This window comes from Notolepis coatsorum (assembly GCF_963971535.1).
Source record: "Notolepis coatsorum genome assembly, chromosome: 3".
NCBI lineage: Eukaryota > Metazoa > Chordata > Actinopteri > Aulopiformes > Paralepididae > Notolepis > Notolepis coatsorum.
Genome location: NC_140167.1, coordinates 33,867,809 through 33,885,936, shown reverse-complemented (window position 1 = coordinate 33,885,936; position 18,128 = coordinate 33,867,809). Strand labels below are relative to the sequence as shown.

The 18,128-nt window shown below is 49.6% G+C and overlaps 1 protein-coding gene across 1 annotated transcript in view; it reads right to left on the bottom strand.

The window, feature by feature from the left end:
• Positions 1–856: 856 nt before the first annotated feature.
• Positions 857–18,128, bottom strand: part of LOC311225759 (ryanodine receptor 3) — a gene marked incomplete at both ends in the record, with an annotated part of 274,770 nt that continues 257,498 nt past the window's right edge. Inside the window, 2 exon segments of the mRNA XM_084311153.1 lie at positions 857–952; positions 7,473–7,524. Of these exon segments, the coding sequence (XP_084167279.1) occupies positions 857–952; positions 7,473–7,524 (148 nt within the window).

The following is an 18,128-nucleotide window of genomic DNA, read 5'->3' as shown; positions in this document are numbered from 1 at the left end:
GTACTAACATAGGACACATTTATTATATCACAAGCATAATACAACACATAAATATAGAGAAAAACTCTTAGTAGAGAATATCATAGGGATAAAGCATAGGGATTATCAAGGAGCCATACTATAGATATCCGCCTCAAATGTATAACAAGTAGGTGTAGGCCAGAAGTAGACCCAGTACACAAGAATCGCCCCAAAATATATCTATATATGGTTACTTGATCATTCCTATGCTTCAGCTGATTTTTGTTTGTATTTATAGATGGTTTCCCTGTTACCCCTTATGCTGAGACGATGATGTAATGATGTCATCGCTATTCTCTACTAAGTGTGTCTTCTATATTTACGCGTTGTATCATGCTTGTGATGTATTGAATATGTCATATGTTGCTTGCATGCAATATAAAAGAGAGGCTGGTGCCACCATGTTTTTATGACACTCTGATGAAGGCACCGGGCTGAAACACATTAGCCTGATGTAGCCGAATAATAAATTAAAAAAAACTGAACCTGAGCCAAAAGTCTTGAATCTCTATATTAATGCCGCTACTTCTCCTCATGTGGCGGTTGTTCCTTCCTCTCGTAGGTTGGCACTGTAACCCAGGTGTCGAGGGGACATTTGAAGTTTGTGTGAGATGGTTCCCTCTCTCTCTCTCTCGTTTTAAAAAGCAAAAAGGTCGTTTTGCCTTCTCCTCTCCTCTGGCAGGTCCAGTGCATATAGAGGAGGCTTACAGTAAGGGTGGCGGGACGATTGCTGTCAACTGCTGTTTTGTTTGTTGTAGTCCAACCGCTGGGGTGAAGGACTACATATCCCTGCAGCCTTCCCTCCGTAGGCAGAAGAGGAAAGCAATTGTCCACTCTATCCGAGCTGATCCTCGTACTGCTTGCGGAAACAGTCTCCCGCCGGGAAGAAGTCCCAGCACCGCTCCTGATACATCTTCCACACGTATGACTCCTGGAGACACACACACACACGCACGCACGCACGCACGCACGCACGCACGCACGCACGCACGCACGCACGCACGCACGCACGCACGCACGCACGCACGCACGCACGCACGCACGCACACACACACACACACACACACACACACACACACACACACACACACACACACACACACACACACACACACACACACACACACACACACACACACACACACACACACACACACACACACACACACACACACACACACACACACACACACACACACACAGAGTTATATCTGAGTGTGATATGCCATATTTCTTGTGTTTCCAGGATCACAATGGCTAATATAATTTCTCAGGCAGGTATTATTATTATTATTATTTATCTATTTAAGCGAGCATGCTTTATCCCCTGTGTCTGAAAACAAAATTGTTACACTCTTACCATTAAGGGACAAACTGTTCCTCTTCAAAAAGAAAAATATTATATGTTAAAATCGTTTTTGAAATTACAAAAAAAACAAAAAATCCATCAAAATCTGTGTTGTTGCTAATCATTGACACATAATCCACCCTGTAATAATCCACCCCAGAAAATATTTAAGATTTGTGTGTTTTTTTAACAATAATTTGTGATGACATCACAAACACTGACATTTAAAGGGTTGAAATTCAAAAAATGTATTTAATATTAGGTGGTTATGATCAGGGCTGAAGTTGAATAAAAGATTTATGGAGAAAAAAAAGTAGGAAATTATTTCAACATATAATATTTTATGGCCCTATTGAAGAGGACAATTTTGTCCCTTAATGGTAAGAGTGTAACTTTAAATTCTACAGGCTGAATGAAAGTGGTGTTAAGAAAAAAGATACACCTTTGCCACATATCTTGGCTACAAAACATGACCACTGCAAAGTTATAAAAAAAATAAGAATCTCAAAGGACAATTTTGTCCTTATCAGACACAAGGGTTATCTATCTAATCCACCAATTAAACCATACATACATTATATTAAAATATTCAGGATTAAAAGGCTTCAACATGGGTTAAAGGACATTTAAGGATATTAAATAAAAATACACACACACACATGCACATGCACATGCACACCCACACACACACACACATACACACACACACACACACACACACACACACACACACACACACACACACACACACACACACACACACACACACACACACACACACACACAAACACAGTTCTATTTCATACTGGTTTCCGCTCAGCGTCAGTCTGCACTAACCTCACTTCGTACACAGCACTGAATAAAAAACGTCCACAATGTACCTTTACATACCGACATCCGTCTGGCCACACCCCTATCCGCTTACCTTCATAAGCAGGTGTGTGGTCACCTACTCGCCTCCTTCTTCACTTTCACCACAAGGAAGTGCCTGTTATATACCCACTTGACGAGGTTGTTAGCTGAAGAAAGTTGATACGTGTGTACATTTTTTCTTGCTTTTTTCTTTCTCTCATAAATTTCAAAAGAAAAAAGCTAAGTCATAATGTTTACCTCGGAGGGTCGCGCTCGCAACGTCACCCTTCACCAGCGGTTCTCCATTGCCTCCTCTGTCGTGCGTCTTGGAGCGGGGTTGAGGCGTCTTTCGTGGTCGGCGGCCAAGCCCGGTAGACGTCCGATGGATAGTTTGCCTCTCCAAGGAGCTGGTGCACCAGCGCCGTCTCCTGTGCGATGGCCTGGTTCCGGCTCTGGTTCCTCTGCCTCCGGGGAGTCGTCCGCTGTTGGGCGGCCGGCTCCTCTGGTTGCGGGGGATTTGAGATGCAAACTTTTTGCGTCAGCTCGCTCCCGTCGCAAGATGGTGGCTTGTAGACGCGAACGGCCTGGTTTTGGTGAGTTGCTGGAGCCGGATGAGGATGCGTCTGATTCTCCATGGCCGATGGAAACAGAGGACTACATGGTAGAAGCGGACGGGTTCTTGTTCGAAGCCCCGGTGGAGACATGTCCCCCGCCCGTCCAGGTATCACTGGAGGGGGGTGAGATGTCTCCTTGGGATTCCTCGTACGCAGATTTTGGGTTAGAACCTCCGACTCGGCGGCGGGATGCCCTGCTATCAGCCACATCAGAATGTGGCTCTTTAACCAGTAGTCTGCTGCATGTGAGGGACGCGAGCTCGGTGGGGGAAAGTATGCAGGGGGAACTGCATGCTTTGTTCCCCGAGCTCATGGCGGCGGCGGCAGTCGCAAACGGCGTGCCGCTGCCGCAGCCACTGCCTGTTCCTATTCCTGACGATCTCATAGGTCATCTATGGCAACGCCGTCCGGTGAGAGGGGTGGACGTTGTCTGTCCATTTTTCCCCTCAATGGAGGCCTACGTCCGTCATGGGCCTTACCCCCGCCTACGTGCAAGTCACGAGGGTGGTGGGTTTGGTAGAAGGCATGAAGGATGGCGTGCCTCGGCTTGATAGGCCGATGGCGGCGCTCCTTTGTCCTGAGGTGGTGTGGGAGCCGTTACCGAAGCCGCTTCCCCAAGGGAAATCGGCGAGGCGGTTGGCTTTTTGGAGTGACCAGTCATTTATCTCCGCGACACAATCTCTGGCTGCCACTTCTAACATCGTGCAGCTGGCGAGATTCATGTCCGGGATACTGACGGGCGGTACGGAGCTGACTGATTTGCAACATGATCAGCTCGCCCAGTCGGCAGGAGCCATCCTGCATCTGATCCAGCCGCAGGCCATAGCCGCTGGGAAAGTACGTGCCCTGGCCACTCTAATCCAGCGCCACCTTTGGCTGGAGCAGGCGCGTGTGCCGGAGAAGAAGAGGACTCCACTTCTGACGGCACCCCTCTCCGATGCTGGACTTTTCGGGTCGGCACTGCAGCTGATGACCTCAACCTGCAGGGAGATGCAGGAGGAGCGTTCCGTGCTCCAGCCTCATTTCCCCCCGCCCGATGTCGCCGGTGGAGTCAGACGGCAGGCTCGTCGTCGGGGTTCCGCCGCCGTAGCCGCCGCTGCTACCACCGCCACTGCTGGACCTTCGGCGAAGAAGGCCAGGAGGAGAGAGGGCGCCTCCGCCACTGCAGCCGGCCCATCTACGCTCGGAGGTGACGGTAGGGTTCGTCGTGACCAGCCTCCGATCGTTTACGTCCCTCCGGGGCTCCCCGGGGTGGCAAGTCCCGAGCGGCTTGTGGCAGGCGTCGCTGAAAAGAGTTGACTTTTTCCCTCTGTGGTCCCCCCCTGTTCCCTTCCCGGCCCAAATATGATTTGTTAGAAAATAAAGAGTCCCTCCTTGTTACAAACTGTGTGTTTATTCACAAAACATATGATGGGGATACAACGTGTGAATCTTTCGCTAGTATGGGTTTGATAGGAGGGCTAGACGCTACATTCATGTTAGAGCTTAAGCAAGGCCTGCAGCTTACACTCGGTTGAAAAAGGTTTTTTCTGCCTCGACCTGAATCTTCACATAAAGGTAGAGGTTAGTTGTGTGTTCTGTTGCTTAAACAGTGATATTGAGCCGCAACACTATTGTGTTGGTCTGCAGTAATGCTCGTATGAAAAGTACCGCGGCTCATGCCGCTCTCTCTCTCTATCAGATTTTCTGTGTCTTACAACATGGATACGGGTGTCGGGTTCACACATACATAACTTGGCCTTGTTATAAAACCTGTTCACAGATGTGTCTGTGGCTAGCGTGCATTGAATTAGCTTTGCGCTGTTCATTAGCATATTGGCTACTTAAGGTATCATATGGCTGTTTGTTGTTGTCGTATGCAAGGGTTGGGCTTGCGAGGGGGTACCGGATAAACCCCTCCATCCCTCTTCTGATTGGTCAGGGGGTTTATTGGACTCTCTTTTCATTCGGTCAGGGCCAAGCTGTTAGGCAGCTTGGCACGGGGGGGGGGGGGGGGGGGGAGGGTTTCCCTGACTCCGCACCTATCACAGGCGGTTGAGTCCTGGGTTTCCCCCCATCATAGCAAACGTCACTAGGCACATTTCTATTGTACGACGGCTTCCGTGAGTTTTTTCAGACCTGTATGTATGGTCTGTTATTGTCAAGTTGTCGGGGCAGAGCGTAGGAACTTACTGTTCTACTACGCTCGATATACGTGTAACTTGAGTCTGTTGGTCACATGACTCAATGTTACCGTGACTTTTCAATCTATGGCTCACGTGGGAAGTCTCTCTGAGGATTCCCGTCTCCTCTCTGTGGTGAGGGTGGCGGGATGTAAGAATGTAAAAAATGTTTACCCTCTGCCGCGTCACGTGGGATTCATGTCAGTCGGTGTTTCTTTCTTTTTTTTAATAAAAAGAGTGAAGAATATGAAGCACGACAACTTCTTGTCGTTCTCCCAGGCGACTTGAAGGACCAATGTCTGGTGTATGGTAACACTATCCATTGATGTGTTTGGGTCTCGACGCGTACATAGTGCTGGCTTGGGGTGTTTCTGATAAGAATCATGCAGGAGGCTAGTACGCCTTGGTTGCTCGTTATTAAAACAGCGTTTTTATAGGGCAACTGGGATGGGATTTTTTTTTCTCTTCCGAGCGCCTGTTGCTGGGTCTCGATGGATTCTCGTTCATATCTGGGGGATGTTAACGGAATAGATCAGAACATAAGTAGAGGGGTCTCACGCCCTGGGGGTGGGCCACTGAGCGCGGTACAAAATGAGACCGTCTGGGTGGCGCCCTCTTTTCATGTTTTTAGATCGACACGCATACCTACCCCCTCTCCTGGAGTGGGCATGTCGGCGTGGTTAGGGCACGGGACTGGTTCTGGTCGCGCTGGTCCAGGTCAGTTAACCCGTTGTCCGCCGGGGACGCAGATCTGCTGTTCTGGTACCCTGAGGGACTTGTGCTTTTTTCGGGGGGAAAAATGCCGGGTCGGCCCGGGTGTCACAGGGTTAGGCGTTATGGAGACCCTTTGTTGGGTACATGTTGTACTCTGCACTATCGTAAAGGGGCTGGTTCTCCATTCTTTTCGCTCTTCTCTCACGCATGGCGAAGAGGGGGCTGTTGGGGTGGTCTTCTGGACCTCCTCTGGTAGCCCTGTGTGCTTCCCGAGCCGCCGGGCCCGGTCCGAAGTAATGTTTCGTTGACCCGTAGGCCTGGGATAACCCTTTTTTGGAAACTGAAACACTTGTACTGCGGTATAGCTGGTGTATACCCGCAGGTGTGTTTTGGAGTTTTTTCTTGAGGGGTTATAGGAACAACCACTGTATGTGGTACCAAGAGAGTGGTTGATTCCCTGGTGTGTTGGAGGCAGAGTCAACTCCCGGGTTACCCGGTTGAGTGTGCCCCTGCACGTTCATGACGTCTGCCAATCGTGTCAGCCTTCTCTGCCTCGACCCCTCTGGGTGGGTTTTTTTTAATGGAGGCTTTGTCATGGTGCGCAACAATGCCAGCATACGCCCCTTCCGCCGGGGTGCTGTTTTCAGTTGACCCCTTTGGCGCCTGTCTCGTCCGCAGTGCTCCAGGCTCGGGTCTAAAGCCTGCTGCCTGGTTTCCCCGGTGCGCTGCCTGCTTCCATTATGGTTAGTCTTTTGAGTGCTTCAAGTTACGGCCATGCTGACTGCCTGTGTTGCAGGGTCAGTGTGCCAGGCGGCGTACTAGTGGGGGGAAGGGCCCGCTCTTGGAGGGGCCCTGTCCGAATACGCTGGTGATGTGGGGGGCGGTGTCACTAAGTGACCACCTGTTGAGGTCTTGATGCTTGGCGTCATTGACCTCTCCGGGCTCCCTTTTTCCAGGGGATCCAGTCCCTTCAGGGGGTCTGGGTCTTCCTTCGCGCTCCACTGCTACGGCCTTGCCACGGGGTTGAGTTTGCTCTTGACTCCGTGATTTTGGGGGCAGTAACGAGGTTTGTTCCTTCCGTTCGTTCCCTGGTGGCATGCGGGTTGTGCGTGTGCATAGTCGTGGGGTCAAGCCACGGTCTGCTCACCCTGTGCGTTGAGTTGCTCGAGTTCCTCTTCGCACGGTCGGATCCGTCTCCCTCCCGTCCTCCAATAGGGAGGGTATCCCTCCATTAGGGAGGGTCGGGGGAGCTCGATCCTCTCCGGTCTGATGGTTGTGGGGGGCATCAGCGGGGTACATTTGTCGAACTTCTGGCTTCCGCTCAGCTCCTGTTGTGCAGACTGACGCTGAGCGGAAACCAGTATGAAATAGAACGTAAGGTATATATAACCAAGTTCTATGAATACTGGTGACGCTCAGCATCTGGACGCCGCTACGGCCCTTGACCTCGCCTTGTGGTGAAAGTTTGGGAAGGAGGCGCGTAGGTGACCACACACCTGCTTATGAAGGTAAGCGGATAGGGGTGTGGCCAGACGGATGTCGGTATGTAAAGGTACATTGTGGACGTTTTTTATTCAGTGCTGTGCACGAAGTGAGGTTAGTGCAGACTGACGCTGAGCGTCACCAGTATTCATAGAACTTGGTTATATACATAACCTTACGTTATATCTGATCATGACACACTATACTTCTTGTGTATCCAGGATCACAATGGCTGACTGAAAAGGTGTTTTTCTCCCAGACAGGTAATTGGTTTCATACCTGACCGGTGTGCTCCGTCTCGTCCTTATTGATAAGGTACATGAGGAAAAACCTGTTGGAAAAGACAAGGCAGATGAGGCAGAAGAACAACAACACACCACGCCCTAGTAGACTGTAGACTGACTGCATCCTTGGCATTTGGTAATTTCTTTGTCCTTGGAGCACAGTGGTGGGAAGTAATGCAGGAGAGTATGTTTATTGAATCTCTACTTTGCTGCAGTTTTGAAGTATTTCAATGAGCATTACATAATTATTTTTGGGGGATTTAGTACTTTTCTCGACTAGACTACATGCCAAAGCAGATATCAATGTGACCGTACTAGTCATGCAATCGGAGATGCAATCAATTAATTAAAAGGATGTTGTTTTTAGCTCTGAGCCAGCTAACTTCAAAGAAGAAGCCATCGGGGCGGGTGGCTGGGTACTGGGTAGTGTAGAGGTCTAAGCACTCGCCTACCACTGCAGAGACCTGGGTTCAATTCCAGACAGTGGTACCTCCGGCTTGGTCAGACGTCCCTATGAACACAACTGTCAGTGTTCGCGGGTGGGAAGCTGGTGAGGGTATGAGTCCTGGTTGTTGCAATAGTGACTCTTACTGGTCAGTCGGGTCACCTGTTCAGCAGGGAGGGGATCTGGGGGGAGATAGCATGAACCTCCGTGTATGTCGCTGTCAGGTGAAAAGAAGCAACTGCCGACTCTACATATATCGGAGGAGGTATGTGGTAGTCTACATCCTCCCCAGACCGTCAGAGGAGGTATGTGGTAGTCTACACCCTTCCGAGACCAACAGAGGAGACATGTGGTAATCTACACCCTCCCCAGACCGACAAAGGAGACATGTGGTAGTCTAAACCCTCCCCAGACCGACAGAGGAGGCATGTGGTAGTCTACACCCTCACCAGGCTGACAGTAGGATAACGGAACAACCAGGAGGGGATTGGCATAACGTTTAAATTGTTGGATGGGAGAAAGCATAGAAAAGGAATTTTCTTTTAATAACTGTAGGTCACCGATATGGGTGATGCATTTTCTGTCTTCTCCCGCCCGTCTCCAATCTCTGCTGCAGCTATAGGACAATTAATACATCGCTCCTAGCTTAGTCTGGTTCATGCAGCTGTGGTCTCGTGAACAAAGCCTTCTAATGTACTCTTTCTGATAAGGCAGGGGATTTAGAATTTTAATCAATTTGGCTTTTAAAATTTTGTTAAAAATTAACAAAACATGAAATCCCTTGGTGAAATGCAATTTTCTCATTAACCCCACATGCAGTATCAGGGATGCTGTAGTATATCTGGGCTGCATACTTGACAAACATCTTACAGGGGAGGCCATGGCTAAAAAAGCCCACACTAAAATCTGCCAGAAAACTAAATTCCTAGCTAGAAAAGGGGAACTACTTGACAAGGCAACACTCAAAATGCTAGCGGGCGCATTCGTTCAAAGTAATTTTGACTATGTTGCCACCTGCTGGTTTAGTGGCACTGCACAGGTTATGAAAAACAAACTTCAGACAGCTCAAAATAAATTAATGAAGGTAGTCCTTAAGCTACCTCCACGCACTCACCTAAGGCCAACTTTCTTTAGGCAACTAAACTGGCTTCCGGTCAATAAAAGGGTAATTCACATCAAATTAGGTCTTACACACAAGATAGTTCAAAATAAGGGTCAGAAATATCTATCCAATTACTTCAATCGCTTCCGTGACAATCATTCATATTCCACTAGAAGGAGCAGTACAGATGTTATACTTCCTAAATTCAACTCATTAATGGGGACAAATACTTTTTTATATTATGCGGCATTGGAGTGGAACAAGCTTCCAGTGGCCCTGAAAAGCATTGAAGAGGGGGGAAGCTTTAGACGTGCCACAAAGAAATGGCTAGCCAGTGAATTGTAGAGTAGCCACGTCTAGGAATGAGAGGGTAGGGCGTATCAGTCTATAGCAGCATTTCCCAAACGTAGGGTTTTTATTGGGTCGCCATTTTTTTTTTTATCTATACATTTATATCTTTTTTTTAAATAAAAAAGCTGTAGATGTGTTGATTCAGTTTGGCACCACATACTTATGTGAATATGGGTTTTCTACTCTAGCATACCTGAAAAACAAATACAGAAACAGCCTCAATGCTCAGCATGACCTCAGAATAGCACTTTCAAAAACCAAGCCCAGAATAGATCTGCTGGTTGAAAACTTCAACCAGCCACATACCTCTCATTAGATTTCATTGTGCCATAGATGAAATAATTTATACCCCCTCTAGCATGTCAGGTCAGTAGAATTTTTTAATAAGTCAGTACAAATTAATCAGAATGTTGCTCAATGTTGGGGTTTAAGGTTGGGGGACGGAGGGAGGGGGTAAGAAATGGAGAGTTGAAAAAGGGGTGAGAAATAGAAAGGAGAGTAGAACATGTTTGTTCATTTACAAGTGTTACAAAATTGTATGTACATATGTTATGAAGTGGTGAGCAACTTAACATTACACTCTGACTATTGCTGTGATGTACTTTTATAATTAAATAAATACATTTCATATACATTTGAAATCATGGTTTGTTGTGTTCTTTATCAGTAGTTTATAAATGTATGTTATGGCAATTCATGATGTATTTTTGTAAGTTTGGGTCCCGGGGAAACACCAAATTTCTCTTTTGGGTCTCGAGCTGAAAAAGTTTAGGAACCCCTGGTCTATAGTCTCTTGATAGTATGTAGAAGTGAAATACAGGTTAATGTTTTATGGGGTTGCTATATGTTTTATTATGATGCTCTATGTTTGTATTATGATGATCTATGTTTTATTATGATGCTCTATGTTTTATTATGATGCTCTATGTTGTGAAGGGCCAGATTAAACCGAATATATATATTTATTTATATATATATATTTAATTGTATTTGTATATTCTCTAATATTCCCTGATATCCCTTGTATATTCCTTGTACAATATGCATTGAATATCCATTCTAGCCTACTGAACATCCCATAATAGTCTCCATTCTACTATTGGTCGAGACCTTGGTGCCAGGCTGCCATACCCCTCAGACCCAGTTCAAACGTACCGCTCGACATGTACGAACAAGTCCTAGTTCCGCGTAGGAATTTGGCTACCGCACCACTAATGGGACTATTTGTTCATAGTGCGTATATATACTGCGCTACTAAAGTAGGACTTTCTTTTCAGTCCAGTTTCTTACCCTCCAATAGAGTCACAGACGTAAAGCCTCCCCGCGACGCCACGTGTGGGAGTAAGGCCAAGTTCGCCTACCATCGGTATTGAGACATCGTGTATATTAATATTTGAATAGTCATATTTGGCACTATATCGTCGAGTTGGACGTAGTCTATTAAGCTAATAATAGTCTGTTAATATATAGTGCTTCGTGCGGTGAGAATACTACCGTAGTCAGTACCCCATCGTTTCGGGCAGAGAACTGGCTGCTTACCCAGGGTGGTTGACCCTATGTGAAGCTGCACCCGAGGAGCCCCAGAGCCGACGAGCGAGTGGACCTGTATACCGGATTATTCTACCGACGACAGCCCGCCTTCCCAGGCACGGATTATGCTTTGGATACTTTGATTATTCCATGGATAAAGACCCCCGACACTGCCGTGTGTTGGAACCCCCCCCCCTGGAGAGGACGCAAGGTGAGGAGACGCTCTGCAAGACGAGGTCGCTTCACGTCTCTCCCCCGTGGACCGGAGAGAGCCGGCCCACAAAGAGTCCACCTGCTTTCATCTGTGGTCCAAGGATCGCCGGCGCATTGAACGGCACTACAGTGGGTTCACCTGGGATACCCTTGGCCGGACGAGGCAGCCGGATTCTACCCCCCCCCCCCCTCCTACTCCTGTCGGCTTACAAGCGACCGGATTAACCCCCTCTAGTGTATCTAGTATAATCATTAAAGTATCATTGCTGTTATTCCTTAACTATTCCAGGTCGTATATTTACCACCTGCGCCTTCAGAGATTGGACATTCTCTATTGATATACCGACGAATACTCCTTGCCATAAAAGTGCATACTATTTCAATTCATAAATGTAATTAAGTGATTAAGTGCTTATTCTACACACCATCGCTGTGTAGAAATAAAGACCTGTTTCTAATTCGTACATTTGTGTTGGATCCGTTTCATCTACGTGAGAGTGTTCATGATAATATATTTATGCCGTGTACTGGGTGGCCGAATATTAAGTACAAAGGTAGTGGTAGTAAGTATCATACCTAGTAATACAGTCAGGGAATTGTACCCCTCAGTTACAATTGGTCCTTCGAGCCGGAGGGTAATTAGTGTAATATTAATATAGTGTTATTAATATTGAAATGGCCTATGATGAACACTCCACGAAACGATCCTCCTAACCAACGCCCGCAGCGCGAACGACGGCTCCCTCAGTACTTAGAGGCTTACGCTGTCAGTCAACAACCTAGTCTTCTACTAACAGTAAACGCGGTAAAACTAGAAAGTAAAAGTATGTCTAACCCCAACGCCCAGACTACCCCGACCATAGAGGCCCCTACGGGCTCTAATGTAACTGACCAAGTTCACGGTGGGGACCAGTGGGAACCAGACATGACTTCACATCCCGCCAGTACTGAAGAAGTAGTCCCCGATGAGTCCCGGGAGGAATACAACGCTACCGAGAGAGAACTCGGCACGGAAGAAGACGGGGAGAGCACCGTGGAGATAGAGCTCCAAGGCTCCGCAAGGAGTACCCCGAGGGAAGGCTCCCCTATACAACCGCCTTCTCCCAGCGAGGCAGAGAGGACCCTACAGCAGGCCTTCCTCATCAGCCTGAACGCCGCTGCTGAACGCGACCGACTGCAGATCCAGCAGCGAAGCGAACACGAGCAGATACGTCTAGAAATAAGACGCATTCAGATGGAAGAGAATGTGGCCCGAGAACGAGCCGGTGCTCAACGGGACGCAGCGCGCGACAGACAGCAGTCGCAACTAATAGAACAGCTGATCAGACGGACAACACCCTCTCCCTCCGCCAGAGGCTCCAGGAACTCGTCTAGACACACCTCCAGGGCGGCATCCCCTAGCCGAGTAAACAACCCTGAACTTGACCAACAGACGAGGTCTATACCCCCCACAGACCACCTCCCCCCCACCGGTCCAAGCGAGACCTAGCAACCGGGAAGGAGCAGCCTATCCTGTGGAGAGGCTAAACCAGAGACTACAAGCACTGGATGACCTAACTGAAGACGAAGAGGAAGAGGAGGAGAACCACGCCCGAAGACAGCACAGTACTCTACCGGACCAGGAGGTCCGGTACAGCCCAGGCTATACTCCCGCGGAGCTGCGCTACAGACCCCCGACTCTATACACGGGTGAGCACGACGCACGACCCGCACCGAGGAACAGCACCTGGACAAGCGGGCCATGGTACACTGCCGGTACCAGCCCATACCAAGGAGCGGGAGGAGACTCGCCTAGGAGGCCTCTCCCCCAACGCTCGCCGATGTATCCACAGTCAGCGTCATACATTGGCACGCCTATGGTACCCGACTTCACCCAAGAGAACCGGGCCCAGTATACAGAACTCCGCATGTGTCTGGAGACCATGTTGGTGGATGTATTGGATGAACGTCACAAATACGCCATCCTACTGAAGCACTTAAAGGTACCCCGCGCACATAATATAGCGCTCGCCTACGCGACTTCCACCACCCCATACACAGCAGCGCTGGTAGCATTGGACCAGAGGTATGGGCGCATATGGGATTACGTGATCCAGGAGATCCGACACATCGACCGCTTACCCCCAGCAATAGACAATCGAGCACTGGACGACCTGTCCATCAGAGTGCAGTCCCTGGTAGGGATGTTGGGAGCGCAAAGAGAGAAGGGGAGGCATGAACTTTACGCCAACTCAAATGTGGAAAGGATCCTGGAGAAGCTGCCGCCCGCTCGTCAGGAGCGCTTTAGGCGGCAGAGGGACCACAGAGACCCGAATGGCCCCGAACCGAACCTCCTCGATCTAGCAGACTTCCTGGCGAGAGAAGTCAGCAGCCTACGGCTAGATACATTCGGACGGAGCACCCCTGGCTCCAGAGAAGGAACCAGACGACTAAATGATGGAAGAAGATCGGTGACTGTGATGCACCAATCGGAGTCAGTACCGAGCAGCAGGAGCCACAGTACCCCCTCCAGAACGGAGAAGTGGAAGATAGTGTGCCCCTACTGTGAGAAAGAACACTGGCTAGCGCAATGTGACTCCTTCCCCAAGCTGAACGCGGAGGAAGCAGGTCAATGGATAAAGTCCAACAAGCGCTGTTTTCGCTGTGCGCGCTCACACATGGCAGCCGAATGCCGCTTAAAGAAAAGGTGCACCAAGTGCGATGGAGCCCATCTGGACATACTTCACGACAGTAACAGACGGCGCCCTTCACCTGCACCATCCAGCCGCAAAGCGAGCGTCATGTACATCGATCCCGCCAGCAGCAGTGGAGCCCGAGTACTCCTAAAAGTAGTGCGTGTGACACTAAGCTACCAGAATAAAGTCCTGGACACTTACGCCGTCCTCGATGACGGGTCAGAGAAGACCCTGCTGCTCGCCTCCGCTGCGGCCCAGCTAGGGCTGCGGGGAAGCGAAACCCAAATGACAATTCGGACAATAAGACGAGATTTGAAGACGATAAAGGGCGAGAATGTCTCATTCTCTATCGCAGCAAGCGGCCAGCCTGAGCGACGGTACCAGATTGCAGACGCTTTCACCAGCCAAGAAATAGGACTGTCGCGGTACACATACCCCGTCGCCAAGCTGATGGAGAAATATGCACATCTGCGCAAGTTACCGATCCCGCTCATAGACAATGCTATGCCGACCCTGTTGATAGGCTCCGACCATGCAGACCTCATTGTCCCGATAGACCGGGTTCATACCGGACCCCGAGGCTGTCCTGCAGCAGTCGAGACCCGTTTGGGATGGACTCTCCAAGGCCCGCTCGCCAAATCTCTCAACCGAAGTACAGCCACTAGATGTCTCCACTCCCGAGTGACAGAGGGAGAAACCGCACTCCTGCAACACGTAGAGCGGTTATGGACCTTGGAACAAATGCCCTTTAAGAACGGAAAGAAAGACATTCGCTCTAAAGATGACATTTACGCAATTCACCTCCTCGAGACAGGGACCAAGAGAGTCCCGGTCAACGGCGTGTTGAGATACGCCACGCCACTCCTGCGGCGAGAAGGAATGCCTACTTTCCACGCCAAGACAGACGCCACAGAACGGTACCTGCTGAACACGGAGCGGCGCTTAGCCAAGAACCCCGCCCAAGAGAGTGTATACCGCGCTGAGATTGAGAAGCTCATCACAGCGGGACACGTCACAAAGATGGACATTAAAGAGGCCGACCAGACCACTGAATCGTGGTACGTGCCCCACCACAAGGTCCATCACAACGGTAAAGACCGCATAGTATTTAACTGCAGCTACCAGACCGGATCCCAAAATCTAAATAAAGAGTTACTGCCCGGTCCCACACTCGGCCCCTCCCTACTCGGCGTTCTACTCCGCTTCCGCCAGGAAAAGGTGGCCATCAGCGGGGACATTAAAGGAATGTTCCTGCAGGTGAGATTAGTAGAGGCGGACAAGCCCCTGTTACGGTTCCTATGGAGAGAGAAGCCAGGAGATGAGCACCCAGCCATCTACCAATGGGAAGTCCTCCCCTTCGGAACGACGTGCAGCCCCTGCTGTGCGACATTTGCACTACAGAAACATGTAGCAGAGGACCCAGCAGCAGACGAAGAGGTCCGACACAGCGTAAAGAACAGCTTCTACGTAGACAACTGTCTACAAAGCCTTTCAACCCAGGAAGAAGCCGAGGCTCTCCTGATTAAACTCCGCGCCTCATTGATCAAAGGCGGCTTTGATCTCAGGCAGTGGGCCAGCAGCGATCCGCAAGTACTGCGCAGCCTCTCCTCCGAGGACAAGGCAGCCAGCAGCGAGACCTGGATGGCTACAATCCCGGGAGAAGCCCAGGAGATGACCCTGGGATTGGTGTGGCGATTCAAAACAGATTCGCTTCACTACAGACACAAGCCCCTGACTACGGAGCAGGGAAGGCCGGCGGCGGCGCCGACCACCAGACGGAGTGTGTACACAACACTCGCCCGACAATATGACCCGCTAGGATGTATTCTACCGTACACCACCAGGGCAAAAATGATTGTACGAGCATTGTGGGACAAGGACCAGGGCTGGGACGACCCCATTCCCGCAAGTCTGTGTTCTGTGGATTGAGCACCGTAGCCTCCACCGACCCTAACATAGACGATTGCACGTCCATAGAGAGTGCACAACAAAGAACATTCCTGCGGTACCACCCGGAGTGCAAGTCCCCCGCTGATATGTCAGCAGCTAACTACGAGGAAGCAGAATTGCTTCTACTGCAGCGAGCCCAGAGAGACTCGTTCCCCGATGAATTGGCCTGTCTACAGGGAGGAAAGCCCGTCCCATCCGACAGCAGATTAATTCACCTGGCCCCCGAGAGCGACGCTCATACCCTCATCAGAGTGGGTGGTCGCCTACGCAGAGCCCCCAATCTACCGGATGACATTAAATACCCGATCGTATTGAACAGCCGACACAAGGTCACAGAGCTGATTATAAAGAAATACGATGAGGATGTACATCACGCAGGAGCAGAAAGAGTCTTCGCGGAAATCAGACGTCGTTACTGGATCCTACAAGGAAGAGAGGCGGTACGACGCTTCCAGCGAACATGTCTAGACTGCCGCAAGTGGCGCGCGCAGCCCAGCATACCAAGGATGGCTGACCTTCCTCCATGTCGCCTCCGAATCGGTGACAAGCCATTCCACTCAACGGGTATGGACTGCTTTGGCCCGCTGCACATAAAGAAAGGAAGAGGAACCGAGAAGCGGTGGGGTATTGTATTCAAATGCATGACCACCAGAGCGATACACATCGAGCTTCTCCCGACCATGAGCACAGACTCATTCCTTATGGCCTTCCGTAGATTCACATCACGGAAAGGAAGACCGTCTACCCTATTGTCCGATCATGGGACAAACTTCAAAGGCGGCGAAAGAGAGCTGAGAGAGAGCTTCCAAGCTATGGGCCCAGAACTTAAGACCCACCTCGCTCCAGCACAGGTTGATTTCCAATTCAACCCCCCAAACGCACCCCACTTCGGTGGCACTTGGGAACGAGAAGTGCGCTCCATAAAGACAGCCCTGTACGCAGTACTTGGGGCCCAGACTGTGGCGGAAGAAGTCCTAATGACAGTCCTCACGGAGATTGAGGGAGTACTTAACTCGAAGCCCCTCGGATATGTCTCCAGTGATGTGGCGGATATCGACCCAGTTACCCCCAACACACTCCTGATGGGGCGGCTAGATCCTGCATTACCACAGACAATGTACCGGCCTGAAGAAGCGAACGGCCGACGAATGTGGAGGTACAGCCAAGTATTAGCCGACAAGTTTTGGAACAGTTTCCTACTGCACTACCTACCGTCTCTACAGACCCGCCAGAAGTGGGTAAAGGAGAGAGACAATTTGACAGAAGGAACAGTCGTCATGATTATTGATCAATCACTGCCCAGAGCTATGTGGCCGGCCGGCCGCGTAAGCAAAGTGATCACCGGTGCCGACGGCAAGGTCCGAGCAGCTGAAGTGCTCGTCCAGGGTCGCACTTACACCCGTCCCGTGGCAAGGCTCATAGAACTGCCTCGACTCCCAGACACAATCGATGATGACCATGACCCTACAACCCTATGACTTTGTGAAGTTGACTGACCCCTACAGCAAACCCTTATGTGTAAATAGACAACGCGATTAATCTGTCTCTGTTTAACTGATTAGGTCTGGGACCTATTTGTTGTGAAGGGCCAGATTATTTGTTGTGAAGGGCCAGATTAAACCGAATATATATATTTATTTATATATATATATTTAATTGTATTTGTATATTCTCTAATATTCCCTGATATCCCTTGTATATTCCTTGTACAATATGCATTGAATATCCATTCTAGCCTACTGAACATCCCATAATAGTCTCCATTCTACTATTGGTCGAGACCTTGGTGCCAGGCTGCCATACCCCTCAGACCCAGTTCAAACGTACCGCTCGACATGTACGAACAAGTCCTAGTTCCGCGTAGGAATTTGGCTACCGCACCACTAATGGGACTATTTGTTCATAGTGCGTATATATACTGCGCTACTAAAGTAGGACTTTCTTTTCAGTCCAGTTTCTTACCCTCCAATAGAGTCACAGACGTAAAGCCTCCCCGCGACGCCACGTGTGGGAGTAAGGCCAAGTTCGCCTACCATCGGTATTGAGACATCGTGTATATTAATATTTGAATAGTCATATTTGGCACTATATCGTCGAGTTGGACGTAGTCTATTAAGCTAATAATAGTCTGTTAATATATAGTGCTTCGTGCGGTGAGAATACTACCGTAGTCAGTACCCCATCGTTTCGGGCAGAGAACTGGCTGCTTACCCAGGGTGGTTGACCCTATGTGAAGCTGCACCCGAGGAGCCCCAGAGCCGACGAGCGAGTGGACCTGTATACCGGATTATTCTACCGACGACAGCCCGCCTTCCCAGGCACGGATTATGCTTTGGATACTTTGATTATTCCATGGATAAAGACCCCCGACACTGCCGTGTGTTG